The sequence below is a fragment of the Lampetra fluviatilis genome, chromosome 11 (genome assembly GCF_964198595.1).
Source record: "Lampetra fluviatilis chromosome 11, kcLamFluv1.1, whole genome shotgun sequence".
Lineage (NCBI taxonomy): Eukaryota > Metazoa > Chordata > Hyperoartia > Petromyzontiformes > Petromyzontidae > Lampetra > Lampetra fluviatilis.
In genome coordinates, this window is record NC_136285.1 from 8,602,308 (window position 1) to 8,620,322 (window position 18,015).

At 46.7% G+C, this 18,015-nt stretch overlaps 1 protein-coding gene across 2 annotated transcripts in view; it reads right to left on the bottom strand.

Moving 5' to 3' along the window:
* Positions 1–5,850, bottom strand: part of LOC144934769 (ephrin type-A receptor 4-like) — a 76,543-nt gene extending 70,693 nt beyond the window's left edge. The window contains exons 1-2 of one of the 2 annotated variants that reach the window (XM_078860899.1): positions 5,789–5,839; positions 5,408–5,510 (exon numbers count right to left, since the gene is read on the bottom strand). In XM_078860899.1, coding sequence (XP_078717025.1) covers positions 5,408–5,498 — 91 coding nt within the window. In that variant the 5' untranslated portion in view covers positions 5,499–5,510; positions 5,789–5,839. Of the gene's footprint in view, positions 1–5,407 lie in introns of both variants that reach the window. The other variant, XM_078860898.1, reaches the window with a different exon arrangement.
* Positions 5,851–18,015: the final 12,165 nt, after the last annotated feature.

Sequence of the window (18,015 nt, forward strand, 5' to 3'; positions counted from 1 at the left end):
TTCATTCCTCCGGCAAAGTTAAGGCGACCAGACAACATTGCCAAACAAAGGACAGCGGCTTCGTTGGGGCGTCCCAGGGGAACGTTAACAACCTGTGTGTTCTTGCAGACACTTGCGTCGGCGATTTCTGAATTTGTCACGCTGAGTGCCGTAATGAACGGCCACATCCCTCAAAGCTGCGTGAGCAGCAGCGCAGTTGGAATGCAGACGACTTTGCGACTGCTGCGGGCTACATTTACGTGGGGAATGTGCGATGCAGTTATGAACAAAACAAACACGATTAGCGATTTTTTTTTAAAACGCAGGGGAAGGGAAAAATTGCCCTTTTACAGCAGAGTTTAGTTTCTCAGAAGGGACAAATATGTTTTTTTTTAATGAAACTAGTGTGTATTGTATTTGTATGCCACCACCATACGCTTAACAATTAAACATCTTTCCAAATGTCCTATAAACATGCTGCACATCATCTCGTTAAAAAAACACTCAAAGTCTACCGCTCATGTCATCAAGTGGCACAGTAATCTATCTGCTGTAAAGGCCCGCCACTGTTGAAGCACTCTCCTGTCACACAGATTGATGTAATCACTATCTAATTCGAGATTTCAAACTAATGTAATAGTCATCGCATTAATGTGGACTTTAGAATGCCAGGAGCCCTTGTTAGACTTGTACATAGTACACCTACATTCGTTAGACATATACACCGTTACATCACTCTTATCTGTGGCCCTATTATCTGCAAATCATCTTATCTTCGGGACCTATAGCGTCTGCAAAACCACCTATTATCTGTGCCCCTATTATTCCTAATATCCGCGATTATTCACATTGTTTGTGTAAATATAGAGTAAATTCGTGGATAAAATCACGAATAATAGGATCCACGATGTTCCTTGCCCACATCACCGCAGTTAAGAGGAATTCTACTGTTCTGCGGTACAGCGTTTGCAATAGATTTTAAAAGCTCCGCGTTACGTTGTGACGTTTCAAAACTGATTAAATGTTGTGCCTTGCTCAGTCTTAAAGGTGAACGCTTGGCTCTTGAGGTAGGTGCTGTTCGCTTGTGATGATGTAGATTATCTGGGTAAACAGGGCTATGCCTGGCGTCTGCACGACTGTGCCTGAGACTTTGATCAATGCAGTGTCATGCCGATGTGCCACTTCCAAATGTCCCCATCCCCGTAAGGGTCTGTCTGTTCGTAAGGCCATTCAAGGACACCAACTAACATCTCCAACATCACGTAACCTAGTTGACTTTACAAGTACAATAACTCGTATTGCACTCCTCCAGACACTACATTGGACCATATTTCACGTAGACAGCAACTTAAAAACACTTTATTGATAAGCTAACCCATATAATTATGGGTGTATATATATACACACAGCAGATTTTGGCTCAACTCTGATAAATACAAGAACAAAAAGGAAGATTTTACTCAATTGTGCTCAACTTTTTCAGGGTTGGATCAATTGCATTGCTTATAACGGATACAATAATGTACTTTATCCAGGAAAGTATAACAAGCCTCAAGGCTCTTTCTCAGGAGGATCTTACAATGAGATCTTTGGCCAACTGCTTTAAAAAAGCAACGAATTTTATTGCGTGCGATAAAGACAGTGTGCATGCCAAAATCTAGCGCTATGTTCTATATATTAATCTGCATGCAAGTGACATGTGCACACTAATGACAATTCCCCAAATTTAGATGTTTTTTTTTCAAAGTCCTTTACTTAACCGTAACATTGAGATTTGCTATCTGCAAGGCAAAATACAACCGAGATGCAATTAGATATAAAAATGTTGTATTAATTAATTCACAATAATAATTGACAGCTGTCAATCCACGGCTGGATGAAGGGGGTGAGGTTAGTGGCTAGGGATGCCTCGGATGTTACCGACGTTAGCCGCGAACCAAACGCCGAGCGAAGTGCGCTAACCACTGCACGACCGCTCGCGTTCGACACGCTGTTGCGATCTGACGTCGCGGAAAATTTTCTAAAATTACTCGATCTCGCAAATGACACGAGCCTACTGCCAATACTAACACCGAAGGGTCATGAACGTCCACCACCAACAGCTGTGACATCCCCCTACAACAATTCACCCTGACACATTAGCCCTACTCAGAGGTTGGCCTCGCCTGCAGACAAAACGCGTCTCACACACACACACACGCGCGCACACAATGCCCATTTCCTAGGTGATCCAAAGCGGACACGCTGCAAACGGCACGCATGGCAGAGCAAGGCTGACAAAACCAACAGGCAAAGCCGTGCCGGTGATGCACACACGCTCAGCTGTGCCGCTGAACACGAAGCGCAGTGCGACACCACGGGGCTTTCTGCAGAGAGCAGCAGCAGCAGCGCTGCCCTAATGTGCGGGGACGGCGGCGAACGACTGATGATGACGGGGCTTATTTCTTCACGTCCGATCTTTACGAATGACCAAGCAGCAGCAGCGAATTACGAGATGCATTGCAACTGCTGCTCGAGGATGCACTTATACAATTACAGCCAATTTTAATCTGGATTCGCTGTTATCTGTGTGCGCGCGCGCTCTGTTAATGTTGAGGAGCGGTGGTGCGCTACGAAAAATCTACGCGAGTTCGATTCCCGCTCACGCCGGTGCTGATTATTGAAACGGGTCCTGTGCCTCCCCTAGGTCGACTCAACCTCAAACGAGTACCCGATGCAGTGTTTTAAACATTGCCACTGGGGAGACAAAGGCGATCGGGCGCCGTTCTGACCTTCGTAGGTGCTCGCTAAACACCCTTGCCCCAAAAGTGTGGCGAGGCTGTACGGGGGATCTTTGTATTTGTGTGTTTGTCACGTTAACACGCGATGCAGGTAAAAGGCGTTCAGCCCTCTGGCAATGCGTTTGAAACAAACAAAAAAAGGAGCAAGCCGAATAGTTTTCATGAAATCCACAGTCCGTTTGATTTGCGATGATTAATGACTTGCATTCGACGCTTGCTAAAAGCGGGCGCTCCAGGTTGTGCGTGTGTGCTGTTGTCTTTGTGTACGCAAACGATCTTGAGAAAGAGAATCTCGTGAACGTGGTCACGCACGGCAATCGAAACAATCTCGGTGGCATCTCACACGAAGGAGAGATGTAACTGACGCTAATTGACTCGCCCTAATTGAGGCTCAACGCAAAACAACAACGCAAACAAACACTCGTAGAAGTTTTGAAATTATATTAATGCATGAAGGAGTAATGCGTGGATAGCAGAGTTATTAACAAAGTTTAGAGTCGTCAAGTTGACTGTTACGAAAAGTGGGCTTGGGGAGGACGTGTCGTTCGGAGGAATGATGGCAGATGGTCCAGAATAATGAGGCTCAGCCAACAACTGGAACGGATCCGTGAGTACACACGTCGGGGAGATGGAGCAATGGAATCTATCTTAATTTTGGAGCTTTGGAATCGAACAATGGAATCTACTTGTGTACAGGTGCTAAGTGGATAATTGAATCGCAGGATCGCGACGGATGAAGAGGCGTTAACAACCCAGCAGTTGGCTTATCTATGGCTGATGATGAAATATATCCAAATCTTAACCCCTAACACTACTTATTCCATTTTTTCAATGCCTTATGAAAACGCACACAATATATCTCAAACTTCAACCTCATCCCAAACTTTAAACCCTGTTTCTAAAGCAATGCTTTACTCTCAATACTAATCTTACATCGAGCGTTAGCCCTAATGTATTCGCCGCTGGAGTTAAACACCCTTGCTGAACGGTGAAAGTTAAACATTTAAGATTGACTTCTGTGTCGCGCCGTTCTCTGGATGAGAAAACGCCGGCACTTTATAGAGCGTTGGCATTTCAACACATTCAACAGATTTCCTGGCACAAAGGGTGCTTTACCGTCCACAATGACTGGCTAAACTGCAGCCGTATCGTTTGGATGACTCACTGTCCGGGGATTTCACGGAAAATGCGAGCCCCTTGCCAACGTGTTAGTAGTATAAGCTATTACTAGCACACTGCGGTTTTGTGATCCGGTCAGACTGATTCATATGCCTAGTGTATAGAATCTGGTTTCCGCTGGCTTCATGTTATAAACATCGGATGTTGACTCCGGTCTACTGCTCACTGGTTGCGTTTCTCCATTTTTTTCGTAGTCACGTGTCAGATCGATGTCGGTCAGGTGTTCGTACTGAGAAGAAAATGTGTGTCGTGTATGTTGTACATATACGTCGCATCATTAATAGCATTAACCGTATACCTATAGGATATGTAGCGGCGATCAAATCAGTTCGTGTTCAGGTGCTATCGACGAATCATTATTATTACATCGCAGAATGGGTGACAGGTGGTATGGGATTTTGGATGTCTTGACCGAGGAGTGGACCGACCATGGCTGATGATAACAAAAAAAACAGCCCTACCTTTAGTCACATTAATCGAGCTTGACAATGGCACGGGCGTATGCGTGCACTAATTAACGTACGCTAACTAATGTACGTGTTCGACGACGCAACGATGACTCCTGGACGAAGTAAAGCAGTGCATGAATAAGAAAAAAAAAGGTGCGGTTAAAGTTTGAGTGACGATCTCTGCTCGCCTCCCGCGTGCTGCGAACGCGCTTGTGGGCCACCAACCCCCTCGTAAGGCGGCGGCGGCGGTGGTGGTGGTATTGGGAGGGTGCGGATTATACCTCGGGCAAGGAGACACCCACCCCCCTCCCCTCAGCGAGCTCCCACGACGAGCGCACGAGATGGAACTGACTGACGTGATGATGCTGTGATGGGACACGCTGAGCGCGTGGAACGAGGCCGATTAACGCGACTGGGTTGGATGTCGTACGCTCTCACAGCCTCCGCTAAACTCCTTACAGCAATGGAACACGTGCGTGTACCACACACACACACACGCGTATCACAGCAGACACGTACCTGGGATATACTGCATGTGGGCTACATGCAGTATATAACACACGAGCGACGTGCAGGAGAGATTCGTGATACAAAAAAAAATACATGTTGATTACGCAAAAAGATATTAGCCGGGGTCGGTCGTGATTCAAAGCGTCGTTCGATATCCACTACACCACCGCTCCCCCATATGGGGGGTGGGGGGAGGCGTGCTATACACACAATATAACGATACACATACTCGAGGTATGATCGATAACTATCGATAGCGATATATACAGGCTACACAGTACACTATACGTGCATGTACCTACTTAACACACAGCACGACGAGCTTCCGATAGACTTTCAGAGACGCACATCGCGATATGACGCAATTGGCGTTGCGTGTTAATATAATGTTCAAACCCACACGGGCACTTGGTCCCGCAACAGTTTGTTTGTGCGCGAGAGCGAGTGAGTGAGCGCTTAGAGGCTGTGCCCCGAGTGCGTAAAACGCCACTCACTCACTCACTTCCTTACCTTCGTTGGCTGCGCTGGACATCGCGGCGTTGAAGAGCATCCCCATCGAGACGCAAGCGAGCATCAGACGAGTGGCGATTTTTTGGTTCATCGTGCTCCCTTCCTGTGTATCGGCACAAGCCGTTCACCGATTAACAAATCTCAACCACCGTTTACTGGTCTACCGGTAAATGACAAATACAACAAACAAAAAAAGCCCTTGGCTAGTTGGCAAGTAACAAAAACAACGTCGAGTCCGGTAGCTGTCAGCCCGCGTGCTCTCGCAGAGTCAGGGCGCGCACAATTTTCTCCGACAATCTCGGACGGCAAGAAACTTAGCAAGGCGCACGCGAGAGACTAAAAAACAACCCCCAGCGTGCCTGCGTGTGCCCGTCCCCTTGCCTCGGGCGACTATGAATGAAGCAACCTTCCTCTCTCTTCGAACGTCTGTCGGCCGCCAACTCTGTCCGCCTCCGCCCCCACCTCTCTCTCTCTCTCTATACCCCCCCTCCCCTAAGCACCCTTCTCCATGTATGGAAACACACACACACGCAGAAAAAACCCGGAGGGGTCCTTTCGACTGCTTGAAGTCCCGCCCCGCCAGGAAGGGCCCTGCCTTCTTTTACCCTTTTACCTACAGCCAGGCTGGTGTCACAAAATAAGGAGAGGGATTGATGGGGGGGGTGGTTGAGAGAGAGATACAAGAACAAAAATCCACCACACCTCCTCTCCCCCCCGTCCTCTTCTGTGTGCCAGTTGCCGCACCCGGGTCGTGTTGCTGTACGATCACTCAGAGCGCCGCCGCCGCAGCTGCTGCCACCGCTGCCGCTGATGCCGCTGCTGCTGCGATGAGACACCTTAACAATTGAGCCCACCTGAGCAATTACGGCTGTGAGTAAGAGAAAAGCTCTCTGGGTGTGCGTCCGTGGCAAAAGGGCGTCCTTGTTAGCTCGAACCGTGCAGCGTGTTTCAGAATCCTCTGTGTGTCATTCAGGAATTTTTAGTCGTTGACACGACGTGGGACGCGCCGCCACGTACGGTTTTTTTTTGTTGCATTCGTTCACTTTGCTCAACGCGTGTGCGTGCGCGGTGTACACTGCCGCGGTGTCGATGCCCTTTGATGTCGCAGTCTTTATTTAAACAAGTCTGGACTTTTCTTTCATGGGTGATTGGAACTCGGGAATTTCCCACAGCTTATGCGTAGCCGATATAGGTGTGTTCGGGAATGCAGCTATTTTGTATCTCAACTTCGTGTATCGATGGTCATTTGAATACCTGAAAGTTCAAGTACATGCAGATTTTTTTTTCATTCCGAACCTCACCCCATCATGGGTCTTGGGAGTCGTTCTGTCATGTTCTTATCACACCAGTCGGTACGCGGGAGCATAGATGTATAATACAACTGTGTATTTAGCTTCACTGCGAATTGATGCCCGCCACAGCCCCACAAGCATTTGCCGGACTGTTGTGCGTGATAATCGCCTACCCAAGAAGTATCCAGGCTCAAACCTGCTTAGCTTCGGAAAATCTGACGAGGTCTATAGCTCATTCCGGGTACAGTAATTTTGACTGCCGGTTAGATATGCACAACGTCGTTATACAGTCATTAATTAGTGTCAATCGCGTGTTAATTTGGTGTATCTCTAAGGCGCGCTGATTTTTTTTTGCGTGCGATATCCAAAGAAAAGTTGCGGATTAGAGGCAAGGACGCTGACACAGTAACTCCGCACAGGTTGTTCATAACCACGTGTCGTACTGCCCTCCTACAGGAAACATCGTTTGACGAGCACGTGGGCATCTCTCACGCACTTGATGGCGCAATCTTTCGAGTGATCCACGAACGCTTTTATGCAGCCAATTGTGACGATCGACATACGCGCCAACATCCGACGCAGCGGGTTTACTTTTCTTCGTTTTTTGAAGGCAAATACTATTCAGTATTGTTCATGATACAGCGTGTCCACCGTGAAACGCATCACTTATTAAATAATCTTAATTGTCAGCACAGTATTTAGTGATGTTGACAGTGGTGCACAAGTAACACACTGAACACATTCGTCAATAGCAATGCCTTTAAAGAACGAATACATAATAGGCGACGTTACGGGCAATTACCCTTCTTCATAGCACGTATAGAGACAATGGCCCTTCATAGCACAACGGACCTCCCTGCGTTATGAAGAAGACCCATTACCCGAAACGTGGCCTTTTTAAATCCTTTATATTAAGTTCGCGTGCTTGCTTGCTTGCGTGCTTGCTTGCTTAGGACCGTGCAAATCTTTCGGTCGTTTTTTAACCCACTTCCCGTGATCCAATCGAGCTGACATTTTCCACACAGACTCGTTGTGCCAGACAATTATTGTTCGTGAAAAAAAATTCCCAAAATTTTACACTTTTTAGGCAAATTTTTTTTATTTTACATATATTCAAATAGAACGCATTCATGGCTTTGGCTGAACGTCAGAGTGTAAGAGCCCAGAGCGTAACCCCTCCACAGGCCGTGGCGGAGTAGCGCAGTTGGTAGCGCCCTCGCTTCCCATGCCAAAAGTCGTGGGATCGATCCCCGCGTCCTCCACAGGCGAATATATTTTAAAATCCTTTATATTAAGTTCGCTGCCACGCATATAAAGGATTTATAGTGAAAAACTTTGTTTTTACGGGTTATACTTATTAATATGCGTCCCTTCAATGTAATGCTATTGACGCGTGCGTATTTTTCGTTAAATAATTCGACAGCAGCTTGAACTGCGTAGTTGAAAGTATTCATTCTTTTACAGAACATCTCTCAAGGGTTATTATCTTCAACGGCACATAACAGAAAAAAATTAGAAGCAATCACAGCTGAGATGTTGGCGAACACCTGGGACTCAGTTCTCGACACGATGCGTCTCCAACGCCTTTTGGCGGTGACGTACCGTAAGCGGCAGCACATTCACCGCGCTTGTTGCAGAGGTTCACGGTTCGAATTCCAGCTGCCGCCCTGGTTATTGTTGCAGGTGAAAAAACAAAGAAATTAATATTATGCGTCATCTGCTTCACAGTGGACCTTAAAAAAAAGTATCCGATGTGATTGCAAGAGTAGTCTGCTGGGTACAAGCATCCAGGACCACATTTACCATGTTCTAAAATTACCGGCAAACTGCTCATTTGGAATTCTACAAAACAATCACCGCCCCCTACTTTCACTCTTGCAAACGAGACTCACCCTGGCCTCTTGCGTTGTCACCTGATCAAACTAAACAAACGCGAACACCACGCGGACACGTGGAGGACAAAACGCATGCGGTGACATCTTCAACCGTGTAGGTTTGTCGACCTACCCCAAACTGCTGGCCAACTACAACGCTTCCATACGAGTGATACCGACAGAGGCACCCTCGGCCACACGACCGCCGCACTGCGATGAAAGGCGAGGAGGGATGATTCGCGCGACTGCTGAGCGCGAGAAGCTGCGTGAAGGTGGGGTGAAGGTAGCACGTTCGCTGAGTATTAAAATAATTCGTCAAAGTCCTTGTGTATCGTTTTATTTATATATATTTACATATGTATTACATATATATAGCCTATGGCCTTATGTATCCTGGTGTAACCCCATTGAAATTTCGTATATATTTCACAAGGGAGGTCTGGGAGGGTGTAGTTTATCGAGGCGCACGGTACGGTCATCTGTTCCTATAACATCTCATTTTGCGCACAAGTTTAATATTAATGTTTTGTTGGCTGTTCCAACAGCACACGAAATGCCTTATGCTTGCGAGTGATTATAACATCGATGTCTTTAATATTAGCTCTACAGCATGCGGCATTGCTTTGATAATCTCCCGCATAAACGATCCAGCAGGTATGTGCCCGTTATTACCTGTGGGCACAGAGTGGCTCAGCAGCAAACTCACACTCACCAATATTAGCCATCCCCTTCATCCAGTACATGAGTAGACAGTCAAATACAAGAAAAAAAATGACAGCGGCGTTGCCAGTGTGGCAGGGGACCCGCAAGCTATTATCGTCAACTCTCTCCTGCATACAGATAGGGTGCACGGAGTGACACTAAAACCAAGCACCAGAAATGCATACGGGATATATGGCCTGGAGACTCGGAGCAAGCTGTCACAGCCTGCACGGCCAAGACCACGCAGCCGAGGAGGTTGTGCGTGGAGGGGACCTGTCAAGTGCCCCTTGGCACCGACACGCACACGTGTGCTGTTGTAAAAGGCCATCCCTGTGGAGCAGAACTCTGAAATTTTAACCCTCGTCCAGAAGGAACGCGCAGCCTATGTATAGAAATTGCACATTTCCAACGACTCAGAGTTGCAGCATTTTCTCCCAGCTTGGGTACTCTATCGAGGGTGTAGAATTTAACGCCACGATCTCCAGCATTGAGCCGACATGGCCATTCCTCCCACGGTCCTAGAGGTCTGCTTTTTTTCCCTGGCAGCAGGCGGTGGTGAGTAGGGGGGGGGGCGAGGAGGTGTTAGGATTGATGGCTCTGCTAGGCGCAAGTTGGCTTGCAGCTGCAATAATACCCATCATCATCACGAGCATCATCACCATTTGCAGGACAGACTCGCGACGGCAAGCTCTCATTTGCAACGACGTGTAAATCTCTCCCCAATGCGACGTAAAGGTTTATGGTATTGTCATGTCCAACCGCAGTCCCGACACAGCACGTACAGTGTCCGTACACGGCCTGTGTCTACTGGGCGCAGTGTTACGAAGCAATGCCGATGGTCAGAAGCGTGCATGGCGTTTCTGTGGGCCGTCGCGTGCCGCTGAGGAATTAAACCGGCAGGACCTGAATTGATAATTTCAAAAATGGCACACGGCCAGTGTGATGCTGAGCACCGGAGAAAAGGCTCGTTAATCATCGAGAAGTCGCTTTCATGGCCAAAACTTGAAGCAAGTAACACAGCGAAGTCTGTGGGAGCACCATCGGTCCTTAAGTAATCACGCCCATGTCTGCAAGCTCTAGTGGTATACATTTTGGTGCATTTCAAACGTTTACATTTTAATACGTTGGCTTGGTTGGGGCGGTAGCGGTATAGTTGAATACGTGCCCACACGGATAACGAGACTACCACCTGAGTTCGATTGCTGGTCACGGCTAATATCAGTGGCAAGTGATATATGAAGCGACACCTCTTGTCAGCGTGAAGTATAGACAAAGACCCCCCCCCTCCTCCATGATTGACACAGAAGGGGGATACCTTAATCCAGCAGTGGTTTGACACAGGGTCCGAAAATAGAATTGTAAAAAGCTAGCTGGAAAAGATACGCTTGAATTTTGTTTAATGTTTCAACATTAAATGCGAAAGCTAATAAAGGATAGTCTATTCGCGTGGATCGTATCACCTACTAATAAATGCATTATATATCGGAAAATCGGTCTCGGGTAGTTAAACATATTTCATCGAGCGTTAACTGCGTGCGGCGAATAAAAACGAAGTTGTTAAACTTCTCCCCACAGACTCAGCGTTAAATTATCGGTGGATGTCCGTCCGTTCAATAAGTGATCTCCGTACAGCAAAGAAGGTGCGTACGTTCCAAAAAAATAAAACCACACATTCCTGATCACTCGATGCATCCGCTGCGCCTTGGCCACTAACTCGAGTGGAGAGAGGGGAAGTTGGTGCTGAGAGAAGCTGGGGCAATGGGCCCTTGGTGCGAGGGATTTACACGGGGGAGCCACCACCCTGGCCAGCCCCCGTGCCTCCTGGTCGTGGCCTCGCCACCCCAATCGGCACGTGGCCTTCGGGCGCAAACTGCACCCACTCCGCGCACGCCGCTCGATAATTCCGCAATTATTTCAGACGAGGTAAAGGTGCCGCTCTGGAATTTTGCGAGCTCACGCCACTGCTGTGGGAAGGACCTGCACGGGAAGGAGCTCGAACAGAGTCCCCTCTGGAAGGTTTCTTTTTTTTGTGTGACATACGCTTCCAAGCTGTCCAGACGCCATGGAAGGAGGTGGGAGTTCCCACGCTGTTTGGTGCCTCGCCACACTCAACCCACACAACCTGCTGCGTGGATAGAGACGGGAGGGAGTTTGTAAGTCACTCTCGCTTCAAGTTGCCGCGTTTGGGATGAACGAACTGGAACATCTCTGAATTCAAAGTCCAGAGCGTTGAGCAATACCACCACGGCAACCATCCCTTGCTGAACGACATCATTTTTTTGAAAAAAAAAAATTGATTAATACATTGCGTAACAAAGGTCTGGTTACATTTTCTTTGAACACGCGTCTGCTTGCATGAAAAAGAGATGAGCGGTGGGAGAGAGTGTCATCTCTGAGGCGGATTAAAGTAGCAGCAGGACGTTGAAAGTTCAACGGAAATGCCTTAGGCGCACAAGGCCATCCCGTGGCACCCTCGCAACAACAGATTAACCACGGCAGTGCGTGCCGTGACAGCGACACTGCTAATAGGTGCAGACACAGGCGCTTTTGAGGCAGCAGGGAGAGAGAGAGAGAGAAAAGACGTCAAGGTGTGGAGGGCATGTTCCCCATTCGAGGTATTGTAGCTTCCCCATAGACTGACAAGTTCCTCGCAACAACAAAACAAGGATGGATATTGCAGGCGGTGTGGCGTCCAGGACTCTGCCCCCTCTTCCGTGGGATCGAAAAGCCTGCAGCGAAGATATTGACTGCATGGCTAGAAATATATCTCTCTTACAAGTTGTAAGAAATATCTATCTCACACATTGTAAGAAATATCTATCTCACACATTGTAAGAAATTTCTCTAACATTGTAAGAAATCTCTCTCACATTGTAAGAAATAGATCTCTCTCACACATTGTAAGAAACATCTCTAACATTTTAAGACATCTCTCTCACATTGTAAGAAATAGACCTCTCTCACACATTGTAAGAAATCTCTCTAACATTGTAAGAAATCTCCCTCAAATTGTAAGAAATAGATCTCTATCACGCATTGTAAGAAATCTATCTCTCTCACACATTGTAAGAAATCTCTCTCTCACACATAATAAGAAATATCTCTCACGCATTGTAAGTAATCTCTTTCTCACGCATTGTAAGAAATCTCTCTCACATTGTAAGAAATATCTATCTCACACATTGTAAGAAATATCTCACACATTGTAAGAAATCTATCTCACATTGTAAGAAATATATCTCTATCGCGCATTGTAAGAAATCTCTCTCTCTCTCACACATTGTAAGAAATCTCTCTCTCACACATTGTAAGAAATATCTCTCTCACATTGTAAGAAATAGATCTCTATCACACATTGTAAGAAATCTCTCTCACACATTGTAAGACATATCTCTCACGCATTGTAAGAAATCTCTCTCACACATTGTAAGAAATCTATCTCACATTGTAAGAAATATATCTCTCACACATTGTAAGAAATATCTCTCACACATTGTAAGAAATCTATCTCACATTGTAAGAAATATATCTCTATCACGCATTGTAAGAAATCTCTCTCTCTCTCACACATTGTAAGAAATCTCTCTCTCACACATTGTAAGAAATATCTCTCTCACATTGTAAGAAATAGATCTCTATCACACATTGTAAGAAATCTCTCTCACACATTGTAAGACATATCTCTCACGCATTGTAAGAAATCTCTCTCACACATTGTAAGAAATATCTCTCACACATTGTAAGAAATCTCTCACAAATTGTAAGAAATCTCTCACACATTGTAAGCCCATGTCCAATGGTGGCCGTGGTGGTTGTCCGCCGCCTATGAATAAGCTCCGGGTTTAAAGTGTCTCCAATTCCACTTTGCGGGTATCAGCTTCTGACCGCGACGAACACGCGATTGGTCACTCAGTACCGTGAGCCCAAGTCTCAAGTGCTGATTTCTTTTTGACAAACGGCACACAAGTAGCCGAAGCCTCGTGCCTCACCCCCCTTTGCTCTAAAACAAAACCGAGCGGGATATTAAATCTCCGTACGTGTGGCTAAGGATCGAGGAGCGGTGGCGCTGCGGTTAGCGCGCTTTACGGGGCAGTGAACCCGGCACGCCCAAGTTTGATTCTCGACCAAGGTCAATGTCTATGGGGGTGGAATATCTGTGCTGATCCTACCACCCCACCCTCCTGCGTTTCACCAACCAGCACAAACCAGCATGGTGAAGTATGGCGAAAGAGCCCCCCCCCCCTTCTCCTCTCTCCCATGGGAGAGGCCCTAAATCCAGCAGTGGATTGGCAAAGCGCTGCTGCAATTCATAATTTATTATCTATAAATAAGTGGCTGGCTGTTGGGCAATATGTGATGCGGTTTCTATAGAAACCGACAAAGTACTTGCTTCCTGTTGCGGTTGACGAATCATATAGAGAGGTACCTGATACACCCCGTTTAGTCGGGGAACGCATGGGGGCACGCCCCGGCAGTGAGGGCAGCGTTATGTCATGCGGATGTCACGTGACGGTGACATAAAGAATGGCATTGTTGGGCAGCACATGGATTATGGTTAAACAAGCAGAGCGCGTTACACCGACTTGTTTGAACCTGTGCGCGCGTTGTGTGTGTGTGAGTGTGAGAGCGAGAGGTGAGCATATGGACACGTGTCTGTTTAAACCCTGCTTAGCAACCCTTAATTAATATTTTGTCTACAAACAAAATATATCTAGAAAATATGATTACCGCATTATAAGACGAACTCCCCCCCCCACCACCCACTCTATAGCTTAGATCAAACGTTAGGGTGCGTCTTATAATCCGGTGTGTGCCCAGATTTGTACAATTGTATTCAACCAGACAGAATGACTGTCAGGGGCGCGTCTTGCTTTGTGGGTCGTCTTATAATCCAGAGAACATGTTGGCTACAATGAACACGTAACAGGCTGCGTTAGGATGCTATAATCTTAATTTGGAGCTTTCGTGACTGCAGGAATTACTCTTTGGTTCTTTCGGTAAAGTCACGTATAAAGATAAAATAATAAATTAAATAATTGCATACGACGTTTCGATTGCAACACAAGCAATCGTCATCAGGTATAAATGAAATAGCAACAAAAATCTAACCAGAAAACTATAGACAGACATATAAGCAGACAGATATCACCAAGATACATAGAGAGAGAGAGAGAGTAACACAGGCACAGAGAGGGAGATCGTCTCTGTGGCGAGGCCTTAAATAGACAGAGGGGGGCGGGGGCGGAGAGAGGGAGGGGTTAGAGAAAAAATTAACATGTCAATGAGTACGGCGACATTAGGAGAGAGGGAGAAACACAACCGTACAAAGTCTACAAGTGTCCCCTGATTAATATTGGCGCTTAAAATCGTATCGTTTTAATGAGATGTATATAGCGACTTTACCAAGGCGCTTTGCAGCAATTATGAAATTGTGCGTAGCATGACAATCACTCACAGTGAAGACTTGGAGTTATTGTGTAAAGTGGTGGTCTAGTTTTGATGCAGTTAAACAAGAGGGATTGATTAGGAGGGGGCTTGGGATATGCCTGGACGGAGTTTGGGGGGGGGGGGGTGGCGACAAAAAGCTGAAAAGCAATAAGCCATCATTGCATCGGGAAGACAAAGGGGGACGGCGGGGGGCTGGAGCCAGTCGGGAGAAGGGGGCCACCGCGATCGTAGTCCCAGCTCAGCGCAGCGCCGACTGCAACGTCCGTGCAAGTGCAGCAGGCGGAGTGTGGCCACATCGGTTGCCGAATACAAAACGAACGTAAAATATTCCACAGCACGGATCGTTCGATGCGTTCACAACAATGAATTACTTATTTACAATAAATATTGCATAACCTTAATTATTTTTGCGCTACCAGAGTAATGGGGAAGAAAATTTATATTGAAATTTCAAACTACAATAGCCTATTTAAAAATGCAATTAGCCTATACAAGTCGAAATTCTCCAAAGACGAATACTAATGCGTCACATGAATCTAACTGGGGACTGGACGCACAATTGTTCATGAACAACAATAACTCTGGCACACACACTCGCGCGCACACACGCACACACAAGCTAACACACACGCACACACAATTGTGTAGCATTTGATTGTCCGGAGCGCTCAGAATGAGACTGCGTGTGATGGGAGATGATTTGCTGTGGGTATTTTTTTGGGGGAGGGGAGAGGGGGGGGGATCTGTTCAACTTTCTGCATCACAACCATTCCGATCGCATGCGTGTCCCTCCCTGCATTATTTATTTTAGCCCGACTCTCACGCGATTTCACCCTCCTTCCTTATCAGTTATCATGCAGGAAGACGGTTATTTAATCCGCAGCTTGGAAAAAAATGCTGTTCGTTAAGCAACATTTCATTTGTTTGCCAGGGCATGGGTGGGGGCCACGCTTGGCACTGGAAGCAAGGGAGCAGCATCGCAGTGGCCCTGATCATTTTAGCCCCGTCCTAATGACACTTGGTTAACTCTTAATTACACCGACGGCATATACAGCCTCCCTATTTACATAATAACATGGCTCGCAGAAGTGTTTACACAGCGTGCTGTGTATCACAGTGACACAGGCGATGTGTTTAGATCGTGGTCATCAATATAATCATCATCATAATTAGCCATCTTCAATCCAAAATTGGATGGAAGCTTCACCCAAGCAGCCCCGCCATAACTCGCCGAGCACCTGTACACAAGATGATTCCATCGCTCCATCTCCTTCCTGGTGGTGTGCTCCCAGACGCGCTGTCACTCGACTAATTTAATCTTCACCCCCACCCTCACTTTGCGCAAGAGCGCAGAAGCGTGGTCATCACATCTACGACTCTGAACGAAACAGTTAGAAACAGTTAGACTTATAAGGAACGAAACAGTTTCACTTCTCCACAAATCTGGCTGTCGCCTGATGAAGCTGGTTGTAATTACTGGCGAAACGTCGCACTCAGATTGTAAATGTTGTGGCTTGGCTCTCCAACACACCGGTGTGCTGTACTAGTGACGAATTGGCCACGTTCTGTTTACGTGACAAGCCTTACTAGTTGGCTGTGTCGAGTGGTGGCGGGTTTTAACGACACATTTATATATTTACGCGACTAACCCAAAAAAACCTTAATTATGGATGAATCTTCATCATTGACCATTCAAGCGACTTGGTCTATCCAAACCTACTTACTTCCCTTAACGATTTAAATGTAATATGCTCTCCAACCCATGCATTCCTCTTTCTGCCTCTCAAAGTATTCCAAGCAAACATCTCTGGGTGTTTATTTGCCTCCTGCAACGTCTTTGTCCCAGATGCTTCGTGAACGGCCACACACGTTCCCGAACTCGATGTCACAGCAGAGAGTAACGCACTGATCAAAGCTGCTCTACTGTTAGCGCATTGCTAGGTGCATTTTTTTTATTTTCAACGTGAAATAATCCGAAAACCACTCCCACCTGCTGCCGTGTCCCTCTTTATTTCACCTTTTTGTTTAGTGAGTGTGCAATAGAGCAAATGGGCATAGTGTAAGTACAACTATGCCACGTATAAATACGCACGACACGAATAGTCTAAAGTTTCGCAAAAACCCACGTGCGCAGCAGTATACAGCTGTCCAAGGTTCAATCCTACGTCCAAATCACGCCTCGTAAGCGAAGCAGGGCTTTGAGTCCTGACAGTCCCTAGGATAAGTGCCTGGATGGGCGACCACCGTGCAAAACACAGCAGGCGCTCTAGGCAGCAGAGGGCATCGCAGCAACATCCATTGTCGTGGTGTACGATGCTCAAACGTATTTCCCCAACCGCCGGGTTCACCAACCCGCACTGGCCCACGCATTGAAATATGGTCAAATAATCCCAAATAATCCCACCCGATCGAAATCCCTAAGTTCGATCACCCGATCGAAATCACTAATTTCTATCGGATCATTTGGGTTTATTAGTACTAAATCGGCATTTTGCGACCCCCACTGCCACTGTGTAGCATATTATTACGTGCCAGGTGACTCTATGAGATGATAGGACAATAGTCTGAGTCCATAATTGGCAATAACGACAAAGCAGATATAAGTGACTCACAGAATTGTGCGCAGTTGCCTATACAGTCCACACGACTTCCCTGAAGGCATTCACCTTCAGCGAGCGCGATGCCGATCACATCACGTGGTTATAATTCGACCCTCGATCGATGGCTGCGCCATTGCCGCACACGCGTCGAATAAAAAAGCAAGGGACAAGTCCTTACTTACTAACAACTCCTATAATTTTTCATTGCTGGAGGGGTTTCCCCCCCCCCCCCACCTGACAATCCTGGCTCCTCCATTGATCCCACCCCCTGAATGGCGTGGGGAGGTTCTCATCCAGCAGTGGATTGACAATCACCAACCCCCAACTCTAACTCGCCCTAATGTGTGCACTGCATGCTGTGTATCACAGTAGCGTTTGGCTTAACGCACAGGTTATGTTTTGATATTGGCTCTACTCTCGCAAATATACGTAAGTAAACTATTACACACACGTACATGTATATATGTAACATATTCATTGATTAGTCATTGTTTCATGGTGACGATTCGGAAGTCTACGCCTGTATACAATTCAAGCGTGATTGTTCAGATTTTGAAATTGAAGTTTGATTGAAAAATCCCCCACCCCCCTTTCCGGTTCACCGACCCCGTCCTTATCTATAGCAGAAGTTGTGAATAATGGGGCTTGTCGTGGACTTTGAGTGGTGGACCTCAGCGGTGCACCACCGGTGT